General features: G+C 40.6%; 1 protein-coding gene across 1 annotated transcript in view; it reads left to right on the forward strand.

Moving 5' to 3' along the window:
- The window catches only part of CD79B (CD79b molecule), a 334,641-nt gene extending 313,053 nt beyond the window's left edge, over positions 1-21,588 (forward strand). The window contains exon 5 of the mRNA XM_044055487.1: positions 20,821-21,588. Within this exon, the coding sequence (XP_043911422.1) occupies positions 20,821-20,919 (99 nt within the window). The 3' untranslated portion in view covers positions 20,920-21,588. The remainder of the gene's footprint in view (positions 1-20,820) is intronic.
- The last annotated feature ends 3,513 nt before the right edge of the window (positions 21,589-25,101 follow it).

Below are 25,101 nucleotides of genomic sequence, written 5' to 3' on the forward strand. Positions count from 1 at the left end.
CTTTCTGCTGAAGGAGTGGAACTTCTGGGGGTGCTTTTGATTTAATCTTGGAAATGTGGATAACAGGATAGAGTAATCTCTGTAAAAGAATCTTAATGCCCAGGCATCTACTGTGATGGCATCCCAAGTGTGTTAGTGTAGAGTCAAGTGGCTCTGAATGCCTCCGGATAGCAGCAGCAGCAGCCAGGCATTTTTTTAGGAGCACTGAAGAGGTCTCCCTAAGAAAGTACCTCTGAAGCCCTGGGGATTGGAAAATTGCAAATGCTCCTTTGTTGGTACCCATTAAAATTGCCTCCCAGGCCTCAGGGATCATTATCTCTAGGAGCTTCCTGGGAAAAGCCTGTGATTTGTAGAAGAATATCTTTCTTCCCCCTCTTTGATTCATAGAAAAGGTTCTTTGGGGTGGAAGAAAACATACATACATGGTGGACGGCATTTTTCCCTCATGACCACTCCTAGCCAATATGCCTTTCACTTTAGAACCAAAAAAGTGTGGTACCATCAAAGAGAGAATGTAAGAAAGGTGCCTTAAAGCAGTCCACAAAATTGCAGCTCGTGTATCCACCACTTTGGATATAAGGTGTGTGGAGACATTGGATACAAACTGCATGGTGGACAGCTGCGTCTCTACAGCTTTGAAAAAGTCTGATGAAGACTGAATGGCTACTAGCTTAGAAGCTCCAGAAACAAAATCTCTTTGAAGCTACATTAAATATGCCAAGAAACTCAGCACATGAAGAGCAAATGTGGCTGAGGCATAGGTGCACTTGTCAAAAATGATCCAAGGCCACAACCCCCTGTTTAGGGGATGGAACAAGGGTTTCTTTTAACATCTCCTTTTTAGTGGCCCTGGTAATGGCAATCACATCCACAGGTTGACCCTTATCCCAAAAATATCTATACTTGGGGGGACTAATATTTTATCTGGTTTATGCGGTACTAGTTCCATTACTTCTGGTTCTCTCCAAGCCCTGCTGAATACCAGGTCTACAAGGAGGGACTATTCAGAAAGTGAATGGGCATGTGCCAAAGGCCTCAAGGAAGAGCAACTCCTCTAAAGAAGGGGCTTCGGAGGTCCAACCCCCTCCCCCAGATGTTCCATAAGCTCCAAGTTGCCAAAAGAGGTATCCTCATGGGGAGATTTGGGGGATCCCTCATCTTTATCAAGGCATGAGTCCTCGGTGAGAGATTCTTCTGGGGAATATTGACTTTTAATCAATAAAGAAGGTAAAGTGCCTTAATAACTCCAACAATAAAACCAAAGAAAGGCACTGGTTAGGCAGTTCAAATCTCAGTCAAAAAAGGTTTAATGAAGACACAGAAGCACACTGACAGCACAGTACAATCCACACAAACGCTTTAACTTGTTCACCGCATTTTCATCCTAAAACTTCATCAGATGAGCATACCAACAGTTAAAAAAAAATTATATACACTTTTATTTAAAAAACCCAAACCAATCAAATCAACTGTATAATTAAAAGGACTAGTACATAGTGTTAAAGTTAATAATGATGCTGTTAGATAGGTTTTAACATGCACATTGTAAAAAGTATTCAATATATATATATATATATATATATATATATATATATATATATATATATATATAAAACAAAACTGAAAGTTCAAAAACATGAAACTTCACATGCCCGACAAACCACAATCCTGACAATCAACAAAACAAATACTTTTCCCGAAAAAACACACACAACACAAGCACACCAAAAACCTTACAAACCTACACTAAACCTTACATATCCTAACCCTAACTCACTTAATCCGCCCCTAACCCTCAAGTTCATCACTATCGCACACTTAATTTATCCAAACCCTAACCCTAATTCACTTAACCCACCCCTAAACCTAAAGTCCGTCACTATCGCACACTTATCTAACCCGCACCCTACCCTAATGTCTGTTCCTATCGCACACTTACCTTAACATGTCGGTGTTCTCAGCATCAGGATTCTAAACTTTTGGTCTTCTCCATTGTCGATCTTCCGATGTCAGTGTTCTCATTGTCAGCGTTGTGCACTTTCAGTGTTTTCAGGTAGACCTACATATATATATATATATATATATATATATATATATATATATATATATATATATGCTTTTTACAAATATGTTCATTTTTACTAAATGCGTAGTATTGTGTTTTTATAAAAATTCATGTTTTAATGATTTTATGTACCTTCTTTTAACTGGTGATTTTATGTAACATTTTTAACACTATGTACTAGTCCTTTTAATTACACAGTTGATTTGATTGGTTTGGGTTTTTTAAAAAGGTGTATATAATTGTTTTTTTAACTGTTGGTATGCTCATCTGATGAAGTTTTAGGATGAAAATTCAGTGAACAAGTTAAAGTGTTTGTACTAAGCACGAACAAAACCCAAAAAGTGTATAACTAAGAACAAAAAACAAATAATCCCAGCAACCAGCGAAAGTTATACTCCAGCTTTATTCTTGTAAAGATCATTTCCAACGACTAAGCGCTTTCACCAATGGTTTGGCTTCTTCAGAGTCATTGGAAAGTAAAAGTCTAACCATTTAAATAATGGCATCAATTAATGTGTGAACCAATCCTAAACCTTATAGGTTCATAGGTTCATAGATTAGTACTAAGCTAACTGCCCTTGTGAGCTATTTTAAGGCAAACACCTTAACCATTAGGCCACCCACCCAACCAAAAAATTTAAATATTCACGTCTAAGTATTGCTGACTAGGTGCATATAATGGAAGTACAAATACATAACATATTTTAAAAAGTATTATTGTACTGCCTACAATAATTGTACTATCATTTCATAAAACCATCAAAGACCTATATAAAAAAACACACATTTCAGTTCTAACTGCTTATTAATGTAGCAAAATTCAAAAAATAAAAAATAGAAACAAAATGAATAAAATAAAATAAATGGAATAAATACAATTCAAAAAACACACAGGCTGCATAAACACAACTGCATAATATAACCATGTATGTTTCACATTAAAAATTCTTATACATTGTTTAGTGAAAAGTACTTTGTCATTATCGTAAGACTACTTAAAAAACAATATTGAGGGGGCTGAGATAGTTCCAAAAACCTCCTGGCTGAATCCTAACTCAGGCCCTCTCTCCCAATGCCATGGCTTTGGAAGGCATTTGGATCCAAAGACACTGATGTCGAGTACCTCAAAGAATGAGTCAAAGCTGAGAGTAAACAGGATGATGGCAGTGACTTGCAAGTAGGGTGGACATTCGTAGGAACCAAGAGCACCTGTGCCAGAAATGACCCGCTGGAGGAGAAGAAACAGTTGGAGACAAAAGGATGGGGCCCTCAACCCCCTGAGTGGAAAGATGGGGGATAATTCCTAGGTCTATTTCCATCTTCAAAAAGGCTCTCATGAGATGGTCAATATCCATGTCCTTAACACTTTTGGGAGCTCTAGCAGACCATGATAAAATCAAAGAAGTGGTCTGTCAAAGGAAAAAACTTCAAAGACCAATACACGTAAGGTTCAGTTAAGGCACTTTTAATTTACTTGCCGCAAGGAGACAAAAACAGGCAAATACAAGGATTTGTCTAACTATTAACAGGAAGTATGTTCATTCTTATACTGTTTTACAAGACATGGCCTTCTAAGCTGACATAATCAAACACAACTTTCAGTATTGTTCTACAGCAGATGTTACTCAGATTTTCTGCTGACATGACTAGATTTGTGAGAAACTTTTGAGAAAAACATCCTGGCCTTGGTGACCATTAGTCCACTTACAAGCCTCTATTGTACAGTGTTACCTTTCAAGGTACTCTTCTAATTCAGATACAAGCAAATGCTGATTGCAGTTCATATTTTCAAACAGGCTTTGTCCCAATTATCTCTAACTTCTACAGCTGTGTATTTTCTCACAGCACAAAACGGAACTTCTTGTCTAAGCTTCATACAAGTAGTATTGTTCTATTCATTATTTTCCTAACGCAAGCAGAAATCACCTGCTTCTCAGTAAATTTCCAAGGCACAAGCAAGATTTTAGCTAACAATACAAGGTCAGAAAGCATCTGCAGTTTGTACAGATTTATGCAGTATGAAATAGAATAAATGTGTTAACCCTTTTCAAGCTCTAAATGCACTAAGCATATTACTAATACACACATTAATACGTATTTTTCTAACATGGTCTTACTGGAGTTTGGCCATTGAAGAGGAGCCTTCTGGATCTGAAAAGGAGAGGTTCAGGTATGAAGCAGGGATGCCTCTGGGGAAAATTGTAATTCAGGTGTAACAGCTGTAAAAGGGTAATGGCTGTTTCTGGAAGCCAGTGCTACAAACAGAAAGGGACTCGATATGTGAGACCCAACAACTAGGACTGGGTCCAAGCTCAACACTGTTAATGTGGGAGACTGTAGAACAAGAGGTGCTGGTTTAGAAACCCCTGAAACAGCCAAAATCACTGAAGGTCACAGGGTCTTTGGTTCTGCTTGGCCCTCTACGGGCAAAACAGAATGTCTTTTTCTATCTTTTGATTTCTTCTTGTTTCCTTTTCTTCAAGTTTGAGTTTTTCTCTACCTTCACATTCTTCTTTCTCACTTTTACTGTTATTTCTCTCTTTCTCTCTTCTCAACAGACTCGGGAGAAGAACGCAATGAAGATACTGAAACAGTAGATGCTGTATCAGCTGGTAGCAGACCTTTCAAGATCAGTTTGGGCCAGCAGTCAGCCAATGCCCATGACCCAAAGGCCAAACAGTCCTAACAATCCGTAGAAAGGTGCTTGGGCCAAAAGAGAATAGTGCTTAAACTAGTCACCCACTGAAAATACTAAAGAGAAGTGGATATTCTAAATAAATTACTCAAAACAGAGTAGCAAAAGATGCCCTTATCTTCTCTAAATTTACAGAGCCTCAAAGAGTGCATCTGTTACATAAACCAGCAGACTTGATCTGAGGAGATTTGGGCAAACAGATCATTACTGCTGAGGAGGCAGAGCCTCAGATCTTGTTTATAAATTATTTCCACCTTTGTCCGGAATTCATGAGCAGAAGCTGAGAAGTATAGATTAAGAATAAACAATGAACAGCTGTAGCAAATATTTAGAAAGTTGCATATTTTTAGCCAACAAGGAATGTACTGAGGGGTAATCCATAATGAGTGACACTGGATACTACAGAAGCAGTTGCAAATGAGTAAGAAAGCCGAAGTAGGCTCCAGGTGACATGGCTTTTATGAGAAAAGCCAAGTAGCTTGATAACTGGAAATTGTGGAGGAGGAAGTAGTGAGGATAAAAGCAAAACGAGGTGTGCTAAAATGGTACACAGAATCAATTCCAAAGCCAGTTACACTAAGATGCATCAATAAAATATAGTTAAACCAAGACCTTAATAGTTAGTATAGATAAGAGATGGATGCCATATTAGGAGACTGAATTTTAGATAGCAGGTGTGTGTTCAATAATGATGGTGTGTGCATTTGGACTTTGGAGAAGGCTGCTTCAGTTCTAAACAAGTAGTAAAGGGATCAACAGATTATCATGCCTCCAGGATTTTGAGGCCTAAAGAAATGTGATAGAGTTTGAGGCTGGAACTTGACAGCAACCAAGGGGAGAGCAGGAACTGTTATAAGGTAGTTTGTAGTGGTAGTGCCGAGAAGTAAAGTGGCTCTTTCTCTAGCTGGATGAGTGTTGGAGGAGCTGAAAAATAAATAATTATGGCTAGAATGGACAGTTAGACTTATGATGTTGTTTACTGTATGAAAATATTTTGCAGGATTAGAATGATGAGACACTGGTTGCAGGGGTAAGAAGTAAGGTGATTTGTAAGTATGTTTCAATCAGATTAATATTTTCTTAACACTAAGGGAAATGTGTTGCAATTTAAAAGAAGGGTCTAGGTAAAGGACTGGATATATGTAGGTGTCTACCTCAGCAATACCCATTAGGTCACTAATTGCATAGGAGAGAAAATAGCCAATTTAAGTAGCATGCCAAATAGCATGAGATTAGTTTTCAAGATACTGACCAGAAGGTTATTTTTAACAAATCATTCAAAGAACTTGATAAGGTTTTTAGGGCTTATTGAATATCCCTTGAGCTATCACTACCTCTTAATATGAGAAGCCATATGCTTATAAGTAATATTTAAAGAAGACAGAGTAGTTGGAAGGTCATTAATGTACAGGAGAAAAGAAATGGCAAATGGATTGATCCCTAATGAATTTTGGAAAAGAGGAGACAGCATTAAAGATATAAGGTGTTAGATCTTACCATAACAATAATGTTTGAATAGATCACTGTTGCAGTAATGGTAACATATCTTGCTATGGATACCTTATATCCAGTCAGTACACCAAAACCTAGGTGCTCCTTTTACATTTCTTATGTCCAACCTTAGACCTAAGCACGGGGACTATGTGCTGCTATTTAAGGGATGTATGAGCATGAACATTCACTGAGCTTTCTTGCCCCAGACAGACACTGAGGCTACCTATTTTGAGGATAGCCTCAAAGTAAAATAAAATATAGAGAGAGAAGGATCTGGAAAGAGAGGTTCCACCTTAGTCTATAGGGAACAAGAAGCACCATGTTCAATCATAGCCTTACGTCAGGCTTTGTGCCCACTGAATGGCACACAGTGACAGTTATCCCACTCCACAAAGAGGGAGCCACCACTGATCCCGGGAACTATCGCCCTATTAGCTTGACGAGCCTGGTCTGTAAGGCCATGAAACGTATGATCGTAGAACTCATAAACAAAGACAGTGGTAACCTCCAAACTCAGGACCCCACCCAGTTCAGGTTTGTGAAAGGCAGATCATGCCTCCTGAACCTGATCGACTTCTTTGAGGCAGTCACCAAAGCCATAGATTAGGGTAAGGTGGTTCATACAGCCTATCTTGACCTCGGCAAGGCTTTCGACACTTTCTGGAATTATATCTAAACTCACTAAACTAGGTAGAAATCCCTATGTCACAAGATGGGTTGCCAACTGGCTCACTGACAGAACCCACACTGTAAAAGGTGCAGACTCCAAATCTGACTTCAAATCAGTGACAAGTGGAGTACTACAGGGTTCAGTCCTGGGACCTCTCCTGTTTGGTATCTACTTCTCTGAAGTACAGGCTAACACAGAAGGCCTTTGCTTAATGAAGTTCTCAGATGTCTGCAAACTAGGAGCCATAGTCGAGTCCCCAAATGATGTGGACATCCTACAGAAGGGCCTCACTGAGACAGATGCCTGTTGTCAGAGCCATGGCCTCAAGCTCAATGCCAAAAAGTGCATTGTCATCCCCTTTGGTAAAAACTCTGTACCCATGAACTATCAAATAGGCAACAGTCTATTTAATGCCGAATGTGTGATAACAGACCTTGGTACCCAGGTGGACAGTAGTCTCTCCTTTGATAATCACATTGCCACAGTAGTCAGGAAATCCTTCTACGTGGCACACCTTATCACAAAAGGCTTCTCATCCAGGAAAAAAGAGGTCACTGTTCCCCTGTACTCGATGCTCATTAGACTCATTATAGAGTACAAAGCCCCTTTTGGAATGTACCTCACAAGACATCTGTAGCAGCTGGAAAGGCCACAGAAGTACCTCACAAATAACATTATTGGTCTCAAACAGATGCCCTACACTGACTGTCTCAAACAACTCCAGCTTTATTCTGTAGCATATCACCTACTCCAAGGTAATCTCTGCCTAACATATAAAGCTATGTCAAACTCAGAGCTGTTGGACATGCTACACCTAAAGAAATCCCAATCCCTCTGAGCTACATGCTCTAGGGACCTAAACCTTGTCACCACAATAAACAGGACATGCTGGAGGGATAGATTCGTGTCCCAGAGACTTCCCATACTCTGGAACAAGCTACCCATCTATGTCAAGCAAAGTTCCTCATTAGCACTCTTCAAGAAAAATCTTGATGAGTAGATGGGAAATAAGAAATACACCCCAGGGATCACTTCTGTGGCTCTGCTCAACAGGGGCACAGGAAAATAACTTTCTTAAGTTGCGTAAGCCAGGGAACCTTGTCGGCTAGGCTTACTTAGGCCCTCGGGCTGATAGCCTAGTACCTACCTATGAACCTATGGAAAAGGGGGGGATGGAGGGAGGGTGCATATAGTGTAACAATGATCTATATGAAAATCTACTGTTATGGTAAGTTCTTACACAGCTGCACTATGTTCAACTTTAGATCACTGTGCAGTAATGCTGACAGATAGGATGATTCCCAAAGCTTGTAGGTAGCTAGGGAGAGGATAGCAGAAACTGAAATAGAGTCCAGTAATCCTTAAAGAATGGTTCTGGCAAACCCTGCCCTCATTTGAGAAAAGGCATAAGTTTTGTTATGCTTGGTAAAGGTGTGAATGAAAGACCAAATGGTTACCTCTATGTTTGTTCAACCCTTTAAAGAAAGGCCCTGAAAAAACTACAGCCTTGTACATTAAGCCTTGCCATTCCCTTGGAGAGATTTTCCATGGAAAGCATAACAAAAGGAAGTGACAAGTGAGATCCATCTAGAGATGGCAGTTTGGATACTGGAAGTCTTTCCTGTTTACTCTCAGAGGAAACAATTGATCAAATGCCCTAATCTCATTGGCCTTCCTTGCCCAAATAAATTTTAATTGCCTGTGTACATCTATTTTGTTGTTGTTGTTGTGTCTTTCGGCTCTTCCCGGTTAGGGGTCGCCAGTACATCTATAAAATGAAGAATACTGTCTTTCTTACTTTTGAAGATAAGGAACAATGCAGAAAGGTGAGTGGATTGATTCACAGTCATGTCAGCAACCACCGCATAAAAGATGAATTAGTCCTAAGGGATACCCTGTCCTTGTGAAAAACTAGAAAGGGTAGAATAGATATGAGGGTTAGTAGCTCAGCAACCCTTTTTGCAAGGTCAGGGTAACAAGAAGAACTGTTTTCCATGTATTTTAAGGAAGCAGAAGAAGCAGGTTGAAAATGTGATGTTTATTTCCCAACCATATAATTCAGGTCCCAGGGTGGAGGAATAGATTTTCTTGGGGGCAGATGTAGAGGATGCATTTTAAGAATATCTTGACTTGAAAGCATGAAGAAAGGGATGACTCTACAGACAGACAAGCTGAAATGGCTGACAAATATATCTTAGAGGAATATGCTAAGCCAGAATTGAGAAGCTCATATAGATATTCCTTGTGGTCCATTTTAAACATATCCAATTACCCCATGTGAGAATCAAACCCTGCACCTTGTGTCTGTAAGGTAAAAACCTTAACCATTATACCAACCACCCATTCACTATATTTGAGAATAAAATGTATCCCTGCTTGAAAGGGATCAAATCCTCTTTTCTGGCACCAAACAGAAAATCTTTTCTATTTTGAAATATGTGATTTTCTAGTTGACTATTTTATTACCTATAGTATGTCCTCTGAATGAAAGTGCCTAAAAGGATTTAAAAGCCTATCACCTGTAATGTAAGACTGAGACTCTTCAGGACTGGATGGATTAGATAGCCCTTATGTTGTATGAGCAATTCCATCCAGCAGAGTAACATGAGGTCATTGCTGATGGCTACGTGGATAAGAAGGGAGAACCAATGCTGTCTTGACCAAAAGGGTGCCACCAGGAGAATTCGGGTATTGTCCTTCTGAATCTTCAGGATTTTTTATGAATGAGAGGAAATGGGCTAATAGCATACAGAAATTTCCCTTTGCATGGAGAGAAGGCATCTATTCTCCAGAGTCCTGCAACAAAACTTTGTTGCTGATGCTTCAGAACAGAGGCAAAAAGATCTATCTCTGCGGTACTCCACTTGTGGTTCAACATTTTTTGCTGGGGGTTGTCCTGGATCTGCTCATGTAGTCTGCCAAGCTGTCCTGTTCTGGTGGACTGTAGACTGATTGGCGGGGGGGACACAATGATTAATAGCAATCTCCCAGCAATCATTGCTAGTTTGCAGAGGTGGCAAGATTTTTTGCCTCCCCCCACCATTTGATGTGCCATATGAGAGTAGTATTGTCCATCAGACAGCAAGAAGCAGTGCTTTATTTTATGTCTACATTCTCTCCCCTCTCCTTTTTATCCAAAGTCTCTGTACCATGAAGCAATTTAAACAACCCCCCCCCCCAGACTCTGTCTGATGCATCTGCCCTTATGCGGAATCTGCCTACTGCTACCTTTTGCAAAGGAGGGGGAATAAGAAAAGATATACCTGGATCTACCTTTATCTGCATGATCCACCAAAGCAGTTCTTTCTTCAAGAAAGGGACTGGAAATGATACAAGAAGACAGTACTGCACCCAAATAGATTTTAGGTACCACCGAAGTTTCTTCACATGCAGTCTGGTAAATAGAATCATTTGTATTGTGAAGGACATGTATTCCAGAGCTCTCAGAAACAGGTCTATATCAGTTCACCGAAACGGCTGAAGTTCGAATGCCATATGTTCGAACTTCAAACCACGAATTGCACAAACATCGAAGCCTTAGAACAGCAATTTTTTTCCCAGGGAAATAAATCGCTGTTCCAAGAAACACACACACACAACACAAGCACACCAAAAAAACAACAATCCACACACATACGCTTAAAATCCTACATCTAACCCTACACTAAACTGTACATACACTACTACCTATCCACTTACCTTAACCCAAACCCTAACCCTAAGGTCCGCCACTATCGCACACTCACCTGACCTGCGCCCTAACCCTACCTCACCTATCCCACCCTAACCCTAAAGTCTGTCACTACTGCACACCTACCTCATCTGCACCCTAACCCTAACTCACCTAACCCACGCCCTAACCCTAACCCTAACTCACCTAACCCGCGCCCTAACGTCCACACAATCACACACTTACCTCAACCCGACCCATAACTTCCCACCACAGTACTGATAATCGCGAAGCCACACAAACGGCCTGTGGCTTCGTGATAATCAGTGTTAGAACTTCACGGTTTGAACATCTGGTATTCGATATTCAGCCATTCCGACGGACTGATATAGACCCCTCAGAAACTCTCTTGCTGGGTCAAAGAAATCTGTTAAAAACTGAATCCTGTCTAAAGGAAGAGAAGACCTCAAAAAGATGTGTTGAGATGGTAACCTAGGATCATAAGAGACTGAGAGGAAAAGATTGGCCTGAAGTTCAAAGTGAAGATTAGGTTCTGGAAGAGATTCTTAGTGAACTTTAAGAGTCAAAGAAAATTCTGTAGAAAAGTGCCTTGAGTTAGAAAGTCTTCCAGAGAGGATGTATGCAGATACCTTGGAGTCTGCAGAGTGATCATCAGACATCTGGTTACCAGGTGCTTGGTTCCCGATCGGGTGCCTACCTCACCAGCATCTGGCTCCTGGGAACCCATACTATAAAAGTAGGGAATTCTAATAAGGCAGCATGACAGACATACAGATCATCCTAAGATTAAACTAGGGTTTGCATATAAAGCTTGTTGCAGCTTGGACTTTGGACCTCTAACCTCTGGGGTGGGAGAAGATCTCTTTATAATATCATAAATCCACCCTGTTGTGTCGCCATCTTCGTCACTATTTTGGTTTAAATTTTACTTCTCCCTCCAGAATCCCTTGTTGTATGCCATTTTAGCTGCAGAACTGTAGATCACCTCTTTAACCTTCCAGAGACACTGTGGAGAGTCAACATATGCTGGGAGCACTGTCTACAAATATTTTGTACACCTAAAGAAGGCATATGACTAGATATGTCAGAATGTCTTGTGGGAAGCACTAAGACAGTATCAGGTCCTAAGACCATAGTTGTATGCTATTCAGTCCCTGCAACTCCAACTTTGGTATTAAGTGAGTAAGTACAAGGTGGATATAGGAATCTGCTCTGTGTATGTTTTTTCTCCTCCTGTTCCTGATGTCAATGAAAGGATAGCAAGGCACATCCAACATGCAGAAAATAGTTTACGAATGTGATGGATGCATCTTTGTTGTTTGGAGATTATGTTTTTTTTTAGTCAACTTAATTTTTTTTAGTTAGTCTTAACTTAATTTTTTTTTAGTTTTAACTGATTTTGAACTCTACTGTTGACTGGAACAATTGATTTTGAACTTTACTGTAAACTGGAACAATTCAGTACTGAATGTGAAATGTATCGGTTAAAAAAAAGAAGATATGTTCTTGCCATAATATTCCATCTTTGTTGTTGATCTTCATTCATTCATTACTGATGGGTATTGGTTCCGTCCTCGGAACTGAGTCAGCCATTATAACAAGCTCGTGGCAGCCAAAAAAACTCTCGGGCTAAGCTTTCCAATAGTGCCCCTCTCTCTATCACCTCAGATTGAATTTGCCCATAAGAAAGAAAGAGAGAAAGCGGAGGTTTTATCTGAGCAAATTCCCTATCATAAGGTAGGACCAATTCCGAACCTCCAGGAGTCTTTCAGAGGGAGAAGTGGGTGGGAGGTAATGAATGAATGAAGATCAACAACACAGATGGAATGTTATGGTAAGAACATAACTTCTTTATCTGATGTTGTTAATCTTCATTCATTCATTACTTACTGATGGGACAGAGTCCCTAGCTACTTTATTTCTTGGGAGGCCCTATGGAAGGATATTCCTGAGCATCATTGAACCAAAGGAAGCTCTCCCCTGGAGACCAAATCCCATTTTAATGAGTGATAAAGGTATGAGGAGTAGCCCATGTTGCTGCTGCACAAATGTCATCAATGGAAGCTCTTGCATGGAAGGCAAATGAAATTGCGACTGATCTGGTTGCATGCGCTTTGACATTAGTTGGTAGAAGAACTTTGCTTTGTTGATAGATAAAGCAAATGCAGTCTCTTAACCACTTAGATAGAGTCACTTTGGAAACAGATTTTCCCAATTTTGATCCTGAGAAGGATACAAATAATTGGTCAGACTTTCGTGATGATTTAATCTTGTCCAAGTAGAATCGCAATTGTCTATGCACATCAAGTAAATATAGGGAATATTCTCCTTTGTTAGAAAAATTTGGAAAGAAGACTGGCAGATCAACTGTTTGATTGACAGTCAAATCAGAAATAACTTTGGGTAAGAAGGTGGGATTAGCCCAGACTGATACTCTGTCGTTATGGTGACCCATGTGAGGACACAGAGTGATACTCTGTCATTATGGTGAACCATGTGAGGACACAGAGTGATACTCTGTCGTTATGGTGAACCATGTGAGGACACAGAGTGATACTCTGTCATTATGGTGAACCATGTGAGGACACAGAGTGATACTCTGTCATTATGGTGAACCATGTAAGGCCATGTAAGGACACAGAGTGATACTCTGTCGTTATGGTGAACCATGTGAGGACACAGAGTGATACTCTGTCATTATGGTGAACCATGTGAGGACACAGAGTGATACTCTGTCGTTATGGTGAACCATGTGAGGACACAGAGTGATACTCTGTCGTTATGGTGAACCATGTGAGGACACAGAGTGATACTCTGTTGTTATGGTGAATCATGTGAGGACACAGAGTGATACTCTGTCGTTATGGTGAACCATGTGAGGGCATAGAGTGATACTCTGTCATTATGGTGAACCATTTGAGGACACAGAGTGATACTCTGTCATTATGGTGAGCCATGTGAGGACACAGAGTGATAATCTGTCATTATGGTGAACCATGTAAGGACACAGAGTGATAATCTGTCGTTATGGTGAACCATGTGAGGACACAGAGTGATACTCTGTCGTTATAGTGAACCATGTGAGGATGTTTTATGCACAAGGCCTGTAGTTTTGATATTCTCCTCGCTGAGGTAACACCTACCAAGAATAATGTTTTCCAGGATAAACATTTTATATCACAAGTGGCAGCAGGTTCGAAAGGAGAACGAGTCAAGGATTGTAGAACCAGTGTCAAATTCCAGAGTTTGACTGGCTCTTTGAAGGGTGGTCTAATATGCGTGACACCTTTCAAAAAGGTTTTAAAGAGAAAGTGAGAAAACAAGGACGAGTCCTGGAAGCCATTGTGGAAGTTAGAGATAGCCGACAGGTGCACTCTAATAGTTGAAGCTGCCACTCCTGAATGGAGGGGATTCGATAAATAGTCCAGTACAGAAGTAAGCGAAGCTGAAAAGGGGTCTCTTCCCTTCTCTTGAGACCAAATTATGAATCTTTTCCACTTACTGAGATAGTTTCCTGGTGGATGGTTTATGGGAAGCCAGAAGAATGTTAAGTACAAGGGAAGATAGATTATTTTGCCTGGCAATTACTTGAAGTGGAGGAACCATGCTGTCAGTTTGATACTCGATATGTTTGGATGTATCAACCCTTGTGGGAGTGACAGCAATTCAGGAGTTGGATCCAGAATCCATGGTTGATGTACTAGGTGAAGCCAAAAAAAATGGGAAACCAAACTTGTCGGGGCCAATACGGTGTAATGAGGATTACTTTGCTTCTCAACCAAAGAGCTTTCTTCAGAAATTGTGGGATCAAAGGAAGGGAAGGGAAAGCATAAAGAAGTCCCATGGACCAATCGTGTACTAGACCATCCCTTGGGAACTCCCCCTGCAGGGAAATTAGGGCAAAGTAGCTGCTGCATTTGTGGTTTGTAGGGGATGCAAATAGATCGCAGCAAGGCTGGCCCCAGCGACTGAAGATCTTTGCCACTATGACAGGGTTGAGGGACCACTCATGAGGCAGGAGAATGCATCTGCTCAGTTTGTCTGCAATTACATTGGAATCCCTGGGGATATGCACTGCTATCAGAAAGCGGTTGGAAGATATCACCCATTGCCAAATTCTCATGGCTTCCCGACACAACGGGTAGGACTTGGTTCTCCCTTGTTTGTTGATATACCAGACTGCAGACATGTTGTCTGACTGGATAGCAATTGTCCCTGATGGGAGGTCAGATTGGAATGTTTGCAATGCTAGAATCACTGCCATCAGTTCTAGAACATTGATATGTAGGTTGGCCTCCATGGGGGATCAAGTGCCTTGGACTGTCTTTCTCTGGAAGTGCCTCCCCCACCCTATCAGGGAAGCATCCATGGTCACTATGGCCTTGGGCTGATAGGGGGAGAAAGGATGACTCCATACATCTTTTTCCGGCTTTATCCACCAAAATAAGTCTTGCTTGCATTGATTTGTTATGTGAATCTGAAAGGACAAAGGATGCGTCAAGGGGGACCACTGTTACCAATACATGTAACTCCATATGAACTGCAGAAGGAGTCATTACTGGGCATATTGCGGATGCTGCAAAGAGTACTGCTGGCTGACATCAAAGATTGAAACAATACTAATTTCATGAACTTTAACCATACTTTGACTTAGGAATGGGGTCCATTCCCATCATGGTATTAGAAACCCAAAAGACTTGGAGAAATTAAAAAGACAGAGACCACTGAGTTAGTAAAAGCCACTGTAGAAGCCTCATGTGTAGTCTTGCCAGGAGAACTATAGTAATCAATGCTGCCATTGATCCTAGCAGCTGAAGGACTGCCCAAGCTGAAAACTTGTCCTCAGAGAGTATCACCCGGAGTTGAGACCTTAGTCTTTCTAACCTGTGAAGTGGGAGGGAGAACAGGCAAGACTGAGTGTTGAAAGTTGCCCCTATGAATTCTAGATTTTGAGGAGTCAACTTGCATTTTTCTTTGTTTATTAAGATCCCTAAGGATTTCGCTAGCTTTAGGGTAAAATGTAAGGCTGTAACCAGTAGACACTTGGTGAGGGCAGTAAGGAGCCAATCATCTAAATATGAAAACACTTGGAATCCTAGCTGTTACCACTGCCATGCATTTGGTGAACACTCAGAGGGCCACAGAGAGGCCAAAGGGCAGTGCTCGGAAATGGTAGTGATTGTCTCCCAGCCGGAAGTGGAGGAATCTCCTGGAGCATTTGTCCATTTTTATGTGGTAATACGCATCCTGAAGATCTATCGCGCACATCCAATCATCTTTCTCTAAAAACAGGATGACAGACTGAACTGTGAGCATCCGGAATTTTGTCTGTCTGGACAATTTGTTTAGGATGCTGAGGTCCAAGATTGGCCTCCAGTCCCCTGTCTTTTTTGGCACTTAAAAGAACCTTGAGTAAAATCAGGATTCTGTCTGGTCTGGTGGGACTGTTTGGATGAATCTTTTTAGAAGCAACTTTTGTATTTCTTGAGCTGCTGCTTCCCGTTGACTGGGTGGAACATCGGGAATATTCCTTAGCGGGACCTCGGGTAAAGATTGAAAGGGATGTGATAACCTCTGGTAATTATTGTCTGCACCCAATAATTTGTGGTTATGGATTGCCAGGCAAGGTGGTGTAGAGACAACCATCCCCCAACTGCTTTCAGAGGTAAGCAATCAGGCCTCTCCTCAGGAGCGGTGATAGGGCTGTCCAGAGATAGAATCTCTGGATCCTTGGTTATGCGGATCCCCTCTGCCTCTGGAGGAGTGTCTTCCAGATGAGTTTCCCCCTCTGCCCTGGGTAGTAAACTCACCATGTGGGTCACAGAAAGGACCCTGTAATTTCCTGTACCACATCTTTCCACTCCTCTGATTCCTAGAGTAGGACTGTTGGGGGGTGGAAAAACATATGACCACGTAAGACAGGGTCTTACCATCCATTTCACACCTGGCAACTTTGGGCCAAAAAGAGAAGAGGCTTCCACAGGAGTATTGAGAAAGGAAGACTTAAAAGGGTCCACAAAATCACATAGGCACATCCAGACATGAAGTCTCATGACAACGCCTGCACCCGCTACTCTAGCCACCCTTCGGTATATGAGAAATCAACCACATGGACAAATTAGATATTGACTCCAGGGTGGCAAGCTGTGAGGCAACTTTGTTGCGTACCTCATCAGAAATTGCTCTTGCTAGGGTTTCTGAGAGTTCAAGATTAGGTCTCTCTGAAGATGATAAAATGTGCCAAATAATTCAAGGACCGAATGGCAAAGGTCAGTGAAGAATATACCTGCTTCCCTAACCTATCCATTGCCCAAGACCCTCTTTCTGGGGGATGTACAGTAGTGCTCTCCTCGGCGAGATCTTTTCTAGTGGCCACTGCCACCACCATACCATCTACTGGTAAGCCTTTGGACCAGTGTGGGTTGTCCTATGGTGGAGACAGAATTTTGTCTGGTCTCCGGGGGATAGGTTCTACCTTTCAACCACTTCAGGCAAAAAATCTGGACAAAGCCTAAAATGATTGGGGGACAAATAGGGACAGATTTTAAATATTGTTCTTACAAATTTAGAAAGTTGATAGAATAATAGGTTTTGCGTTAGCATGAATTTTCTAAAGGATGTGGAGCCTTAAGCTCAAATATTTGTCATATTTAATGACTTCATTCCTCAGCTATTTGCCAGAGAGGTACAGATTTTAGGAGGAATACACCAAAAATATGAGGCAAAAATCTGGACATTCTGCAAAAATCTGTGCAGTCGAGAGGTATGCCTGAGTGTCTGGATTCCTCCAAGCGCGCTGCACGATGAGCTGAACTAGGTCATCTGCAAGCGAGGTCACCCAGGAAGTAGAGGATCAAGCACAGAAAGCCTGTACTAATACAGACTCCTCAGAGGAAGGGTGATGGGCTTCCAGTCTCCCCACTGCTTTAAAATTTCCAGTATGTCTCCAAAGGAGACATCCTCAGAGGTGACCACGGGGACCCTTTCTCTTCATCATAGTCTATCTTTGGTAAAGGATTCTTCAGGGGAATCCACGTACTTCCTCTTGCACAATCTCTTACGGGGTAGCTCCTCAGCGGCAGCATCTGAGGAAGACTCTGAAGAGTGGGTACCTTGTGGAATGGTATTTTGAGGTTCTCGTGCTCGATGTCCCAGAGTAGTGGACTGTGTCAGCTGTGGTTCAGAGGACATATATATATATATATATATATATATATATATATATATATATATGGCACTCCATCTCCAAAGGAACCAGCTGTGAGCCTGTGGAGGCAAGTGCCCTCTCTATGACCTGTTAAGGAGGCCCATCCAAAGAGGGATGTGAGCCTGGAACCAAGAAAGACAACCTCAGGACCGGGGTGATGCCCCATTCCAATAATCCCACCCCCAGGGAAATAGCCATGTGAGGACTCTGTGCCAACAAGACAACCGGAAGCATAGTAGATGGCACCACAGAAAAAAATAGATGCCTTACTAGGGATGATGGTGCCGACAGACCAGTCACGATCCCAAGGATGGCTTGGCTCCGAGTGAGTCAAGGGTAATAGAGTAGACTCAGGAGCCATAGTAAAGTCTACCAATGGAACCGAAGAAGCTGGTACCAGAATATACATCAGCGTCAAAGGTTCCAGTACCTCCAAGGAGGTCGAAGGAGGAATATATGTTGGAATCTGTGGAGAAACTTCTTCGGCTCCAGGTGGAAGGGAGGATTTGGAAGGAGTTGGAATTCCTCTGGCTGCCAGGAGCTGATCCACTAGTCTCACTACATCAAATTCCAAAAGGCTCCTGGAGGAGCGGATTGACATCCGTAATGGAGAATCATGGTGTTCAAAAAAGGACTGCACTGTTGTCCAAAAAAAAGGGCCTGCTGACGGGGAGTATCAGGTCCAAGGTAATATTTCACCTTTTGGCACCATGGTCAAAGGACCAGCAAGTTGTGTAGGGGGGTAGCGACCTAAATTGGGGAGACTATTTTTGGTGCCGAAAGGGACATTGGTACTGCAGCAGAAACTGGTACCATAGGAGTTGAAGTTTTGGGTGGTTCCAGAATCACTAGCAGCACCATAGTAGGTGCTTGAGGCACTGGTGCCGAGGACAGTACCGTAGAAGGGGTTTGAGGCCCTGGTGCCAAGATTGCAAGAGTCAATTTAGGAATTTTTGCCTTTGGTTCAGTAGATTTAACAGATTTAACGTCACTAGTATGTGGAGAGGAAGGTACAGATTGGCTCCTCTTTTTATGTTCCTTTTTAAGAGGGAATGAGCCCTCCATCTCAGATATAGCCTCTGAGAAAGGAGTTTTTAGGAGACCTTTGAGTTAATATTAGCTTATTTTTCCTTTCCATCAAAGTTGGTGCTAAAGCCCTTACATAAGTCGCATGGGGTTTGAGCTTAAAAATGCAGTACCCCGAGACAATAAACACAAGACAAATGTTCGTCAGAATTTGGCACTTTCTTGCTACACTGATCCCATTATTTAAAGCCTGTTGTCCTCTTTTTATCAGCCATTCTCAATAATAAACAAAAACTTGTCCAATAACAATATGCAAAACAATCACCAATACACACACACACCCACACACACAGTCAAGAAAAATAAAGACTTTTTAATTTTTATGGTCACCAGCAATGGTAAATAAGAAGTACCCAATGGGTAAAGAGATTTGAAAGACAGAAAAAGGGGGGGATACCAGCAATGGTATTAAAAATTACTACGGAGGTAAAAGAAAGCCTGCACCAGCAATGGTACAAAGAATACCAAAATTCTGGTAAAGAATCAAATAAGAAGTACTCAAACAGGGTAGCAAACTCTAAATAACTACTAATGAAATAGAAAATGCACAAAGCAGAGGATGATTATTTCAAATGAAGTATACATTTTTAAGTCACTTAGCTGCTGACATGTCTTGATAGTATACACAGCAAACCAGATCTGAGGTGATAGAGAGAGTGGCACAATGGGTAACCTTAGCTCAAGAGTTTTTTTGGCTGGAGCAAGCTTGTTATAACGGTCGACTTGGTTCCGAGGATGGAACAGATACCCATCAGTAATGAATGAATGTAGATTAACAACATTAGATAAAGCATTTGCAAGTCAGAGGTCATATTTGCCTCTCAGAAAAGATGCAGAAACCCACTGGAAAGTCTTTATTGCACAATACATTCCTATTACAACCACCATCTGTTCTTCTGTTACATGCTGCATGCAATGGTGTGATGGTCAGTGTGCTTCTGTGTGCCTAGTGCTCTAAGCTGCAATTCAGCATTCTACACATACCTCAACAGGATGCTAAACAAATACTAAAATATAATTAGTTCTGTTTATAGACTGCATATCTGTCAGTACGTTGGTCAAAATACCCACCATCCTGAACCTAGTCTTCAATGTAAGGGGTACATATGAATCTAACTGTAAAGCTAAACACAGAAGCATCTTGCAATTCGGAGTATATTGAGGCTAAGGATTTAGAACGACTGTCAAATACAGTTTATATGGACTCCTAATTTGCAGCTCAGATAAACTCTTTCTGAACAGAGATATATGACGGCATATAAGACTTGAAGTTTCTTAGCCCGTACTATGATAAATTATCAAATTATATTTTTCTCAACATACTAATGGACTACATTGAACCATTTTCTCTTACTGGTTTGCTCATTCTGCCATTTGTAACATTAACTTTTTGAGCCTGTTTAGTCATGGTTATACGTCAGCTGAGCATATTTCTGTGGGGGCCATTTATTATCTGTAATCTGTAGTTTTTCTGGTCCTCTATAGGCTGAACACATCAGCATGATGCAAGGACTTAAAAGTTTGTGACCCACTTCACATTCAGAGATCTGCTGCCTGTCAAGCATTTCAGCAACACCATTTAGTGCTTGTCACAACTCCTAACTTAACATTTCTCTGCCAGTTCGACCTCACATCTCTTCTTATTATCAGGAAACCAAACCTCTTCCAAGGTCATCAATATCTACTTTATCTGTATTTCAAGAACCGCCTCTTATTCACACTGAAGGCCAAACAAGTTCATTCCCAAACCAAGGGATAACAGACTACAACACTTAAAGATACCTTTCTTATTGCTTAAATCTGCTAATCATATCTTGAGCATCTTCGTCACATTAGTCAGTATTGCATTTGATGAACTTATAAAATACAGACCAAATGTAATTTTGCTGTTAACATCTGTTTTATTTTTCAGGGTCTTGAAATTGATCAAATGGCAACATATGAAGACATCGGCATTGCAAGAAATGAAGCAGCAAAGTGGACAGCTGGAGAGCATCCGTGTCAAGAATAGGTCTCTGTGGACACTCAAGGATACCATTTTTACAATGGACTGAATTTCACTGCCTGTACTTGGAGATGGGGAATGACCTCAGTATGGCAGCTTGGGCAGGCTACATTGCATGTTTCAAAGCTGTGTTTTTATACATTATGAAAGGCGCATTACACTGAATTTCATGTGAACTGAGAAAATTCTCATTTTAACCATTACTGAGTGTATGGAAACTACCACATAGGAGGATTATCTGACATTACCACTGCTTTTCCTAATGTTCATTAATCACTTGTTCGGCTTACAGTTTTTTCCTCTATATTGCTATCTTACCATGGGTAGTGGAGAACACTGAAATCTCCCTCCACTTTGCCACTCCATGACCAGAAAACTTTAAACTCCCACTTAGAGGTCAGTGATCCAAACCAGTCAATATGTAGAGATATTAAAACAACTGTGTAAAATAGCCATATAGCCAACGTCTGAAAAGTAAGCGCTTATTGTTGAACAGGAAAGCATCCATCCCCAGAAAGGCAGTGAAACATTATCCTATACACAAGATGTATAACGCAGTTCACATTTCTTATTAGAGGGAATAGGATGGCAAGGAACAGTTTGTTATTAAGTGCCATTCATAATCAGAGTAGTTGTGAGATGAGAACAGGAAATATCTAGTATTTCAGTTGTGTGTGTGTGTGTGTGTGTGTGTGTGTGTGTGTGTGTGTGTGTGTGTATATATATATATATATATATATATATGTGTGTATATATATATATATATATATATATATATATATATATATGTATATATATATATATACACACACACACACACACACACACACACACACACACACACACACACACACATTAAAATATAATTTCACCAAGCTATTTTTTGTTGATTCAACCACCAGCACTTTGTCAAACTGGATTCAGACCACTGGCAGTCAGCTGAAGGGAAAGGAGGGTCATTAGTGAGGTAGAATTTACATTCTGCCTGAAAATCTCTTATTGCAATAAGAAGGCGGCCTGCTTTATTTTGGGAGTTTTTTAAGTTATTTTTCCTTCCACAGCTGCTGACTATCAACCTCGGTAGCCCAATCGTCCCAATTGCAAGTTCTATCCCTGGCAGTCTACTGTTGTTCCCCTTACTTGGAGAGACTCCTTACTGGGACAGAAGTCCTGCTGTGAGGTGAGGAATTTGATATAATGGATGTTGAGCAGGAAGGAGTATATAAATAATTGGGAAGTGATGAAGGATTGGCAATAAAACATGAACAAATGCAAACAAAAATCAGTAAGGAATATTTTAGAAGACTAAAATTAATACTGACAACAGCCCTAATACCTAGGAACAAAGTCCAAGCTATAAATCAATTTGTTCTTCCTGTTTTAACTTACAGTTTTGGGGTGATTGACTGCTCCCAAAAAGTACTGGATCAATTGGACAGGATTCACAGATTCACAGATTCACAGATTAGTACTAGGCTAACTGCCCTTGCGAGCCATTTTAAGCCTAGCCAATTAACCCCTGTGAGATTCAAACCCTGTTCCTTGTGTTTGTAAGGCAAACACCTTAACCATTAGGCCACCCTCCCAACCCAAGGAAAACAAGAAAAATGTTTTGCGCTTACGAAATGCTATATAAAAATCAGTGTATACCAAGATTATATATTCCTCATTCTGATGGAGACGTGGGCCTCCTCGAAATTGATTACATGTATAGAGCTGCAATCATAGGACTGCATACATATCTGCTGACCTCACCAGATCCAAACAAAGTGAAAGTGTTAAAATATGAAGAGAACAAATCTAAGACGACTTTCCTGCTTGGTTTAGTGTCAAGTGGGAATTGAAACCAAACCAGAACTAGACAAAATTTAGGCAGCAACTGAATGTGCCAAAAAAACAAAAGAATGAATATAAGGAAAGGATCAGATGAGAAGGCAAGAAATGTGGAAAATGCATTAATACAGTTGCAAGTATAGAAAACTACTGAAACAACCTCATGTTGATCAGGATTTGATGCAGGAACGGATAAGGAGATGAAAGGTTAATATTGCTGGCCCATTATAGTGGACTACATAAACGTTGGTTTACAAAATCCCTGAAGAAACTACAGCCCTTGTATGAACATGTGGGAGAAACAGACAAATGCGGGTTCTGTAAAACAGAAATGGAAACAGTCACACATCTTGCTGCTGGGTGTGATACACTAATGGAAGGGGGCCTGTATACTAAAAGGCATAATAGTGTGGCAAGACTGTTGCATTGCAGATTGTGCAAACACTACAGCATTGAAGTAGCTGAGAAACATATAAGACACAAAGCATTATAGAGAATGATGAAGTTTATATCACATGGCAAGAAAACTAGATATAGAAGTCCATGAAAAGAAGACAAAAGTAGCATTGATCATTGAAATTGCTATACCCAGTGATTAGTGTCTTACATACAGAGAAGCACAAAGTTGTAAAATACTAGGATTTGGAGGCAGAAATGAGGGTAATGTGGAAGAAGGATACCCAGAGAGTTCCAATAGTAGTAGCGGGAATGGGTCTCACTAAAAATAATTTACATTTGTATTTACATATGCTAATGATGCATGTAAATCCATATGGAATTGCAGAAGGAGTCAATTCTGGGCACATTGAGGGTGCTACAAAGAGCCCTTTTGATTAGCATCAAGGAATGAAACAATACTAATTTCAAACTTTAATCATACTTTAACTTATGAATGGTGATCGTGCCCATTATTGTATTAGAAACTCAAAGGACTTGAAGAAATTAAACAAGATGTATTATTAGACCGATAAAACAGATGGACGCAGTGAATGGGATCATCAAGTGAGATTCATGTAGTTAGCGGAAATAAACAGAATATGCACTCTGTACCTAAAGTTATAGCAGATAAAGTACTACCAAAAATGTAGAATAGCAAAGGAAAGGAGTAAGCAGAAGGCCAGCATGGAAGCATTGAAAACACAATGCTAGAAAGTAACTAAGGTATTAAGAAGCAGCATTAGTGGAAGACAGAAAAGGGAATAAAGCAGCAAATCCTCTTAGAAAGGCATTTGTGATAAAAGCAACAGAGCATCAAAATGTATCAGGGTTTATCTTACAGCAGAGAAACTTGGAAGGTACATAAAAATGTAAAGAAAAGGTACAAAAGTAGCAATTCATTGAAGGATCAAAGTTGTTTATAACAACTGGAAAAGAAAACAACAGAAACAGTAATAGCACTACCTAAAAGAAGAAATCAATTCGTTTTAGAGAAGTATTCATGAAGGTCCAGTTGAAAATAGCAAAAATGCTGAATGGATATAAGAGGCAAAACAAATAGTAAAATGCGCTAATACAGAGGATATGAAATGGGATGAAGTAACAACCAGAGAAATTTTGACAAAATTAAGAAAGGCCTTGAACTGTAAAACCTTAAGTCCATGTGCAGTGCCCAACTTCTGGCTAAGGGCATTAACATCTTTATCCAGTTGATATAGTCCCAAGTAAAAATGATCGATTTCACATCCCAAAGAGACACCAAACTGGTCATCAGCAGGAAACAATATGTAAATTATATACCAAAAATAATACAGATAGAGTTTACTGCCATTAAACAAATGCACTCATGGTAATAAAAGAGAAATGTAATAAGAATCATCGGTACCTAAAAGCCATAAGAGAGAGATGAAAAAAGGGCAGAATCTAAGTTTGGTATGAATAGATTCATTCTTGGATAATGGAATGCTTACAGATGAATAAAATATACCATAAATTGATAAATTGCATGCCAGTCTTTATGAAACAGTGGCAAAACACTTTACAATTGAGTCATTGTAAAAAGGAAATTACTCTGTTGTATCTTTCGGCTTTTCCCAGTTAGAGGTCGCCATAGCGGAACTCTGGTCCGCTAATGATTGGCAGTAGATTTTTACATACTGAGTTGCCAGCCCTGACACACAACCTTCAATGAAGGTGCGCCCATTCACACGTCTCCACACAGAAGACGCTTTAGCTGAGAATCGAACAGGACAACATCTTACTGTGAGACGACAACGCTACCGCAGCACCACCACCACAGTGTAAAAAGGAAATTACTCTCCTATGCATAAAAATCCAAAAGGGCATACTTCAGTGTGATCCCTTGTCACCACTGTTGTTTTGCCTTGCCCTTATCCCATTATCCTGTTTACTTAGCAG

The sequence above is a fragment of the Protopterus annectens genome, chromosome 13.part0 (genome assembly GCF_019279795.1).
Source record: "Protopterus annectens isolate FY-2018-M chromosome 13.part0, PAN1.0, whole genome shotgun sequence".
Classification (NCBI taxonomy): Eukaryota; Metazoa; Chordata; order Ceratodontiformes; family Protopteridae; genus Protopterus; species Protopterus annectens.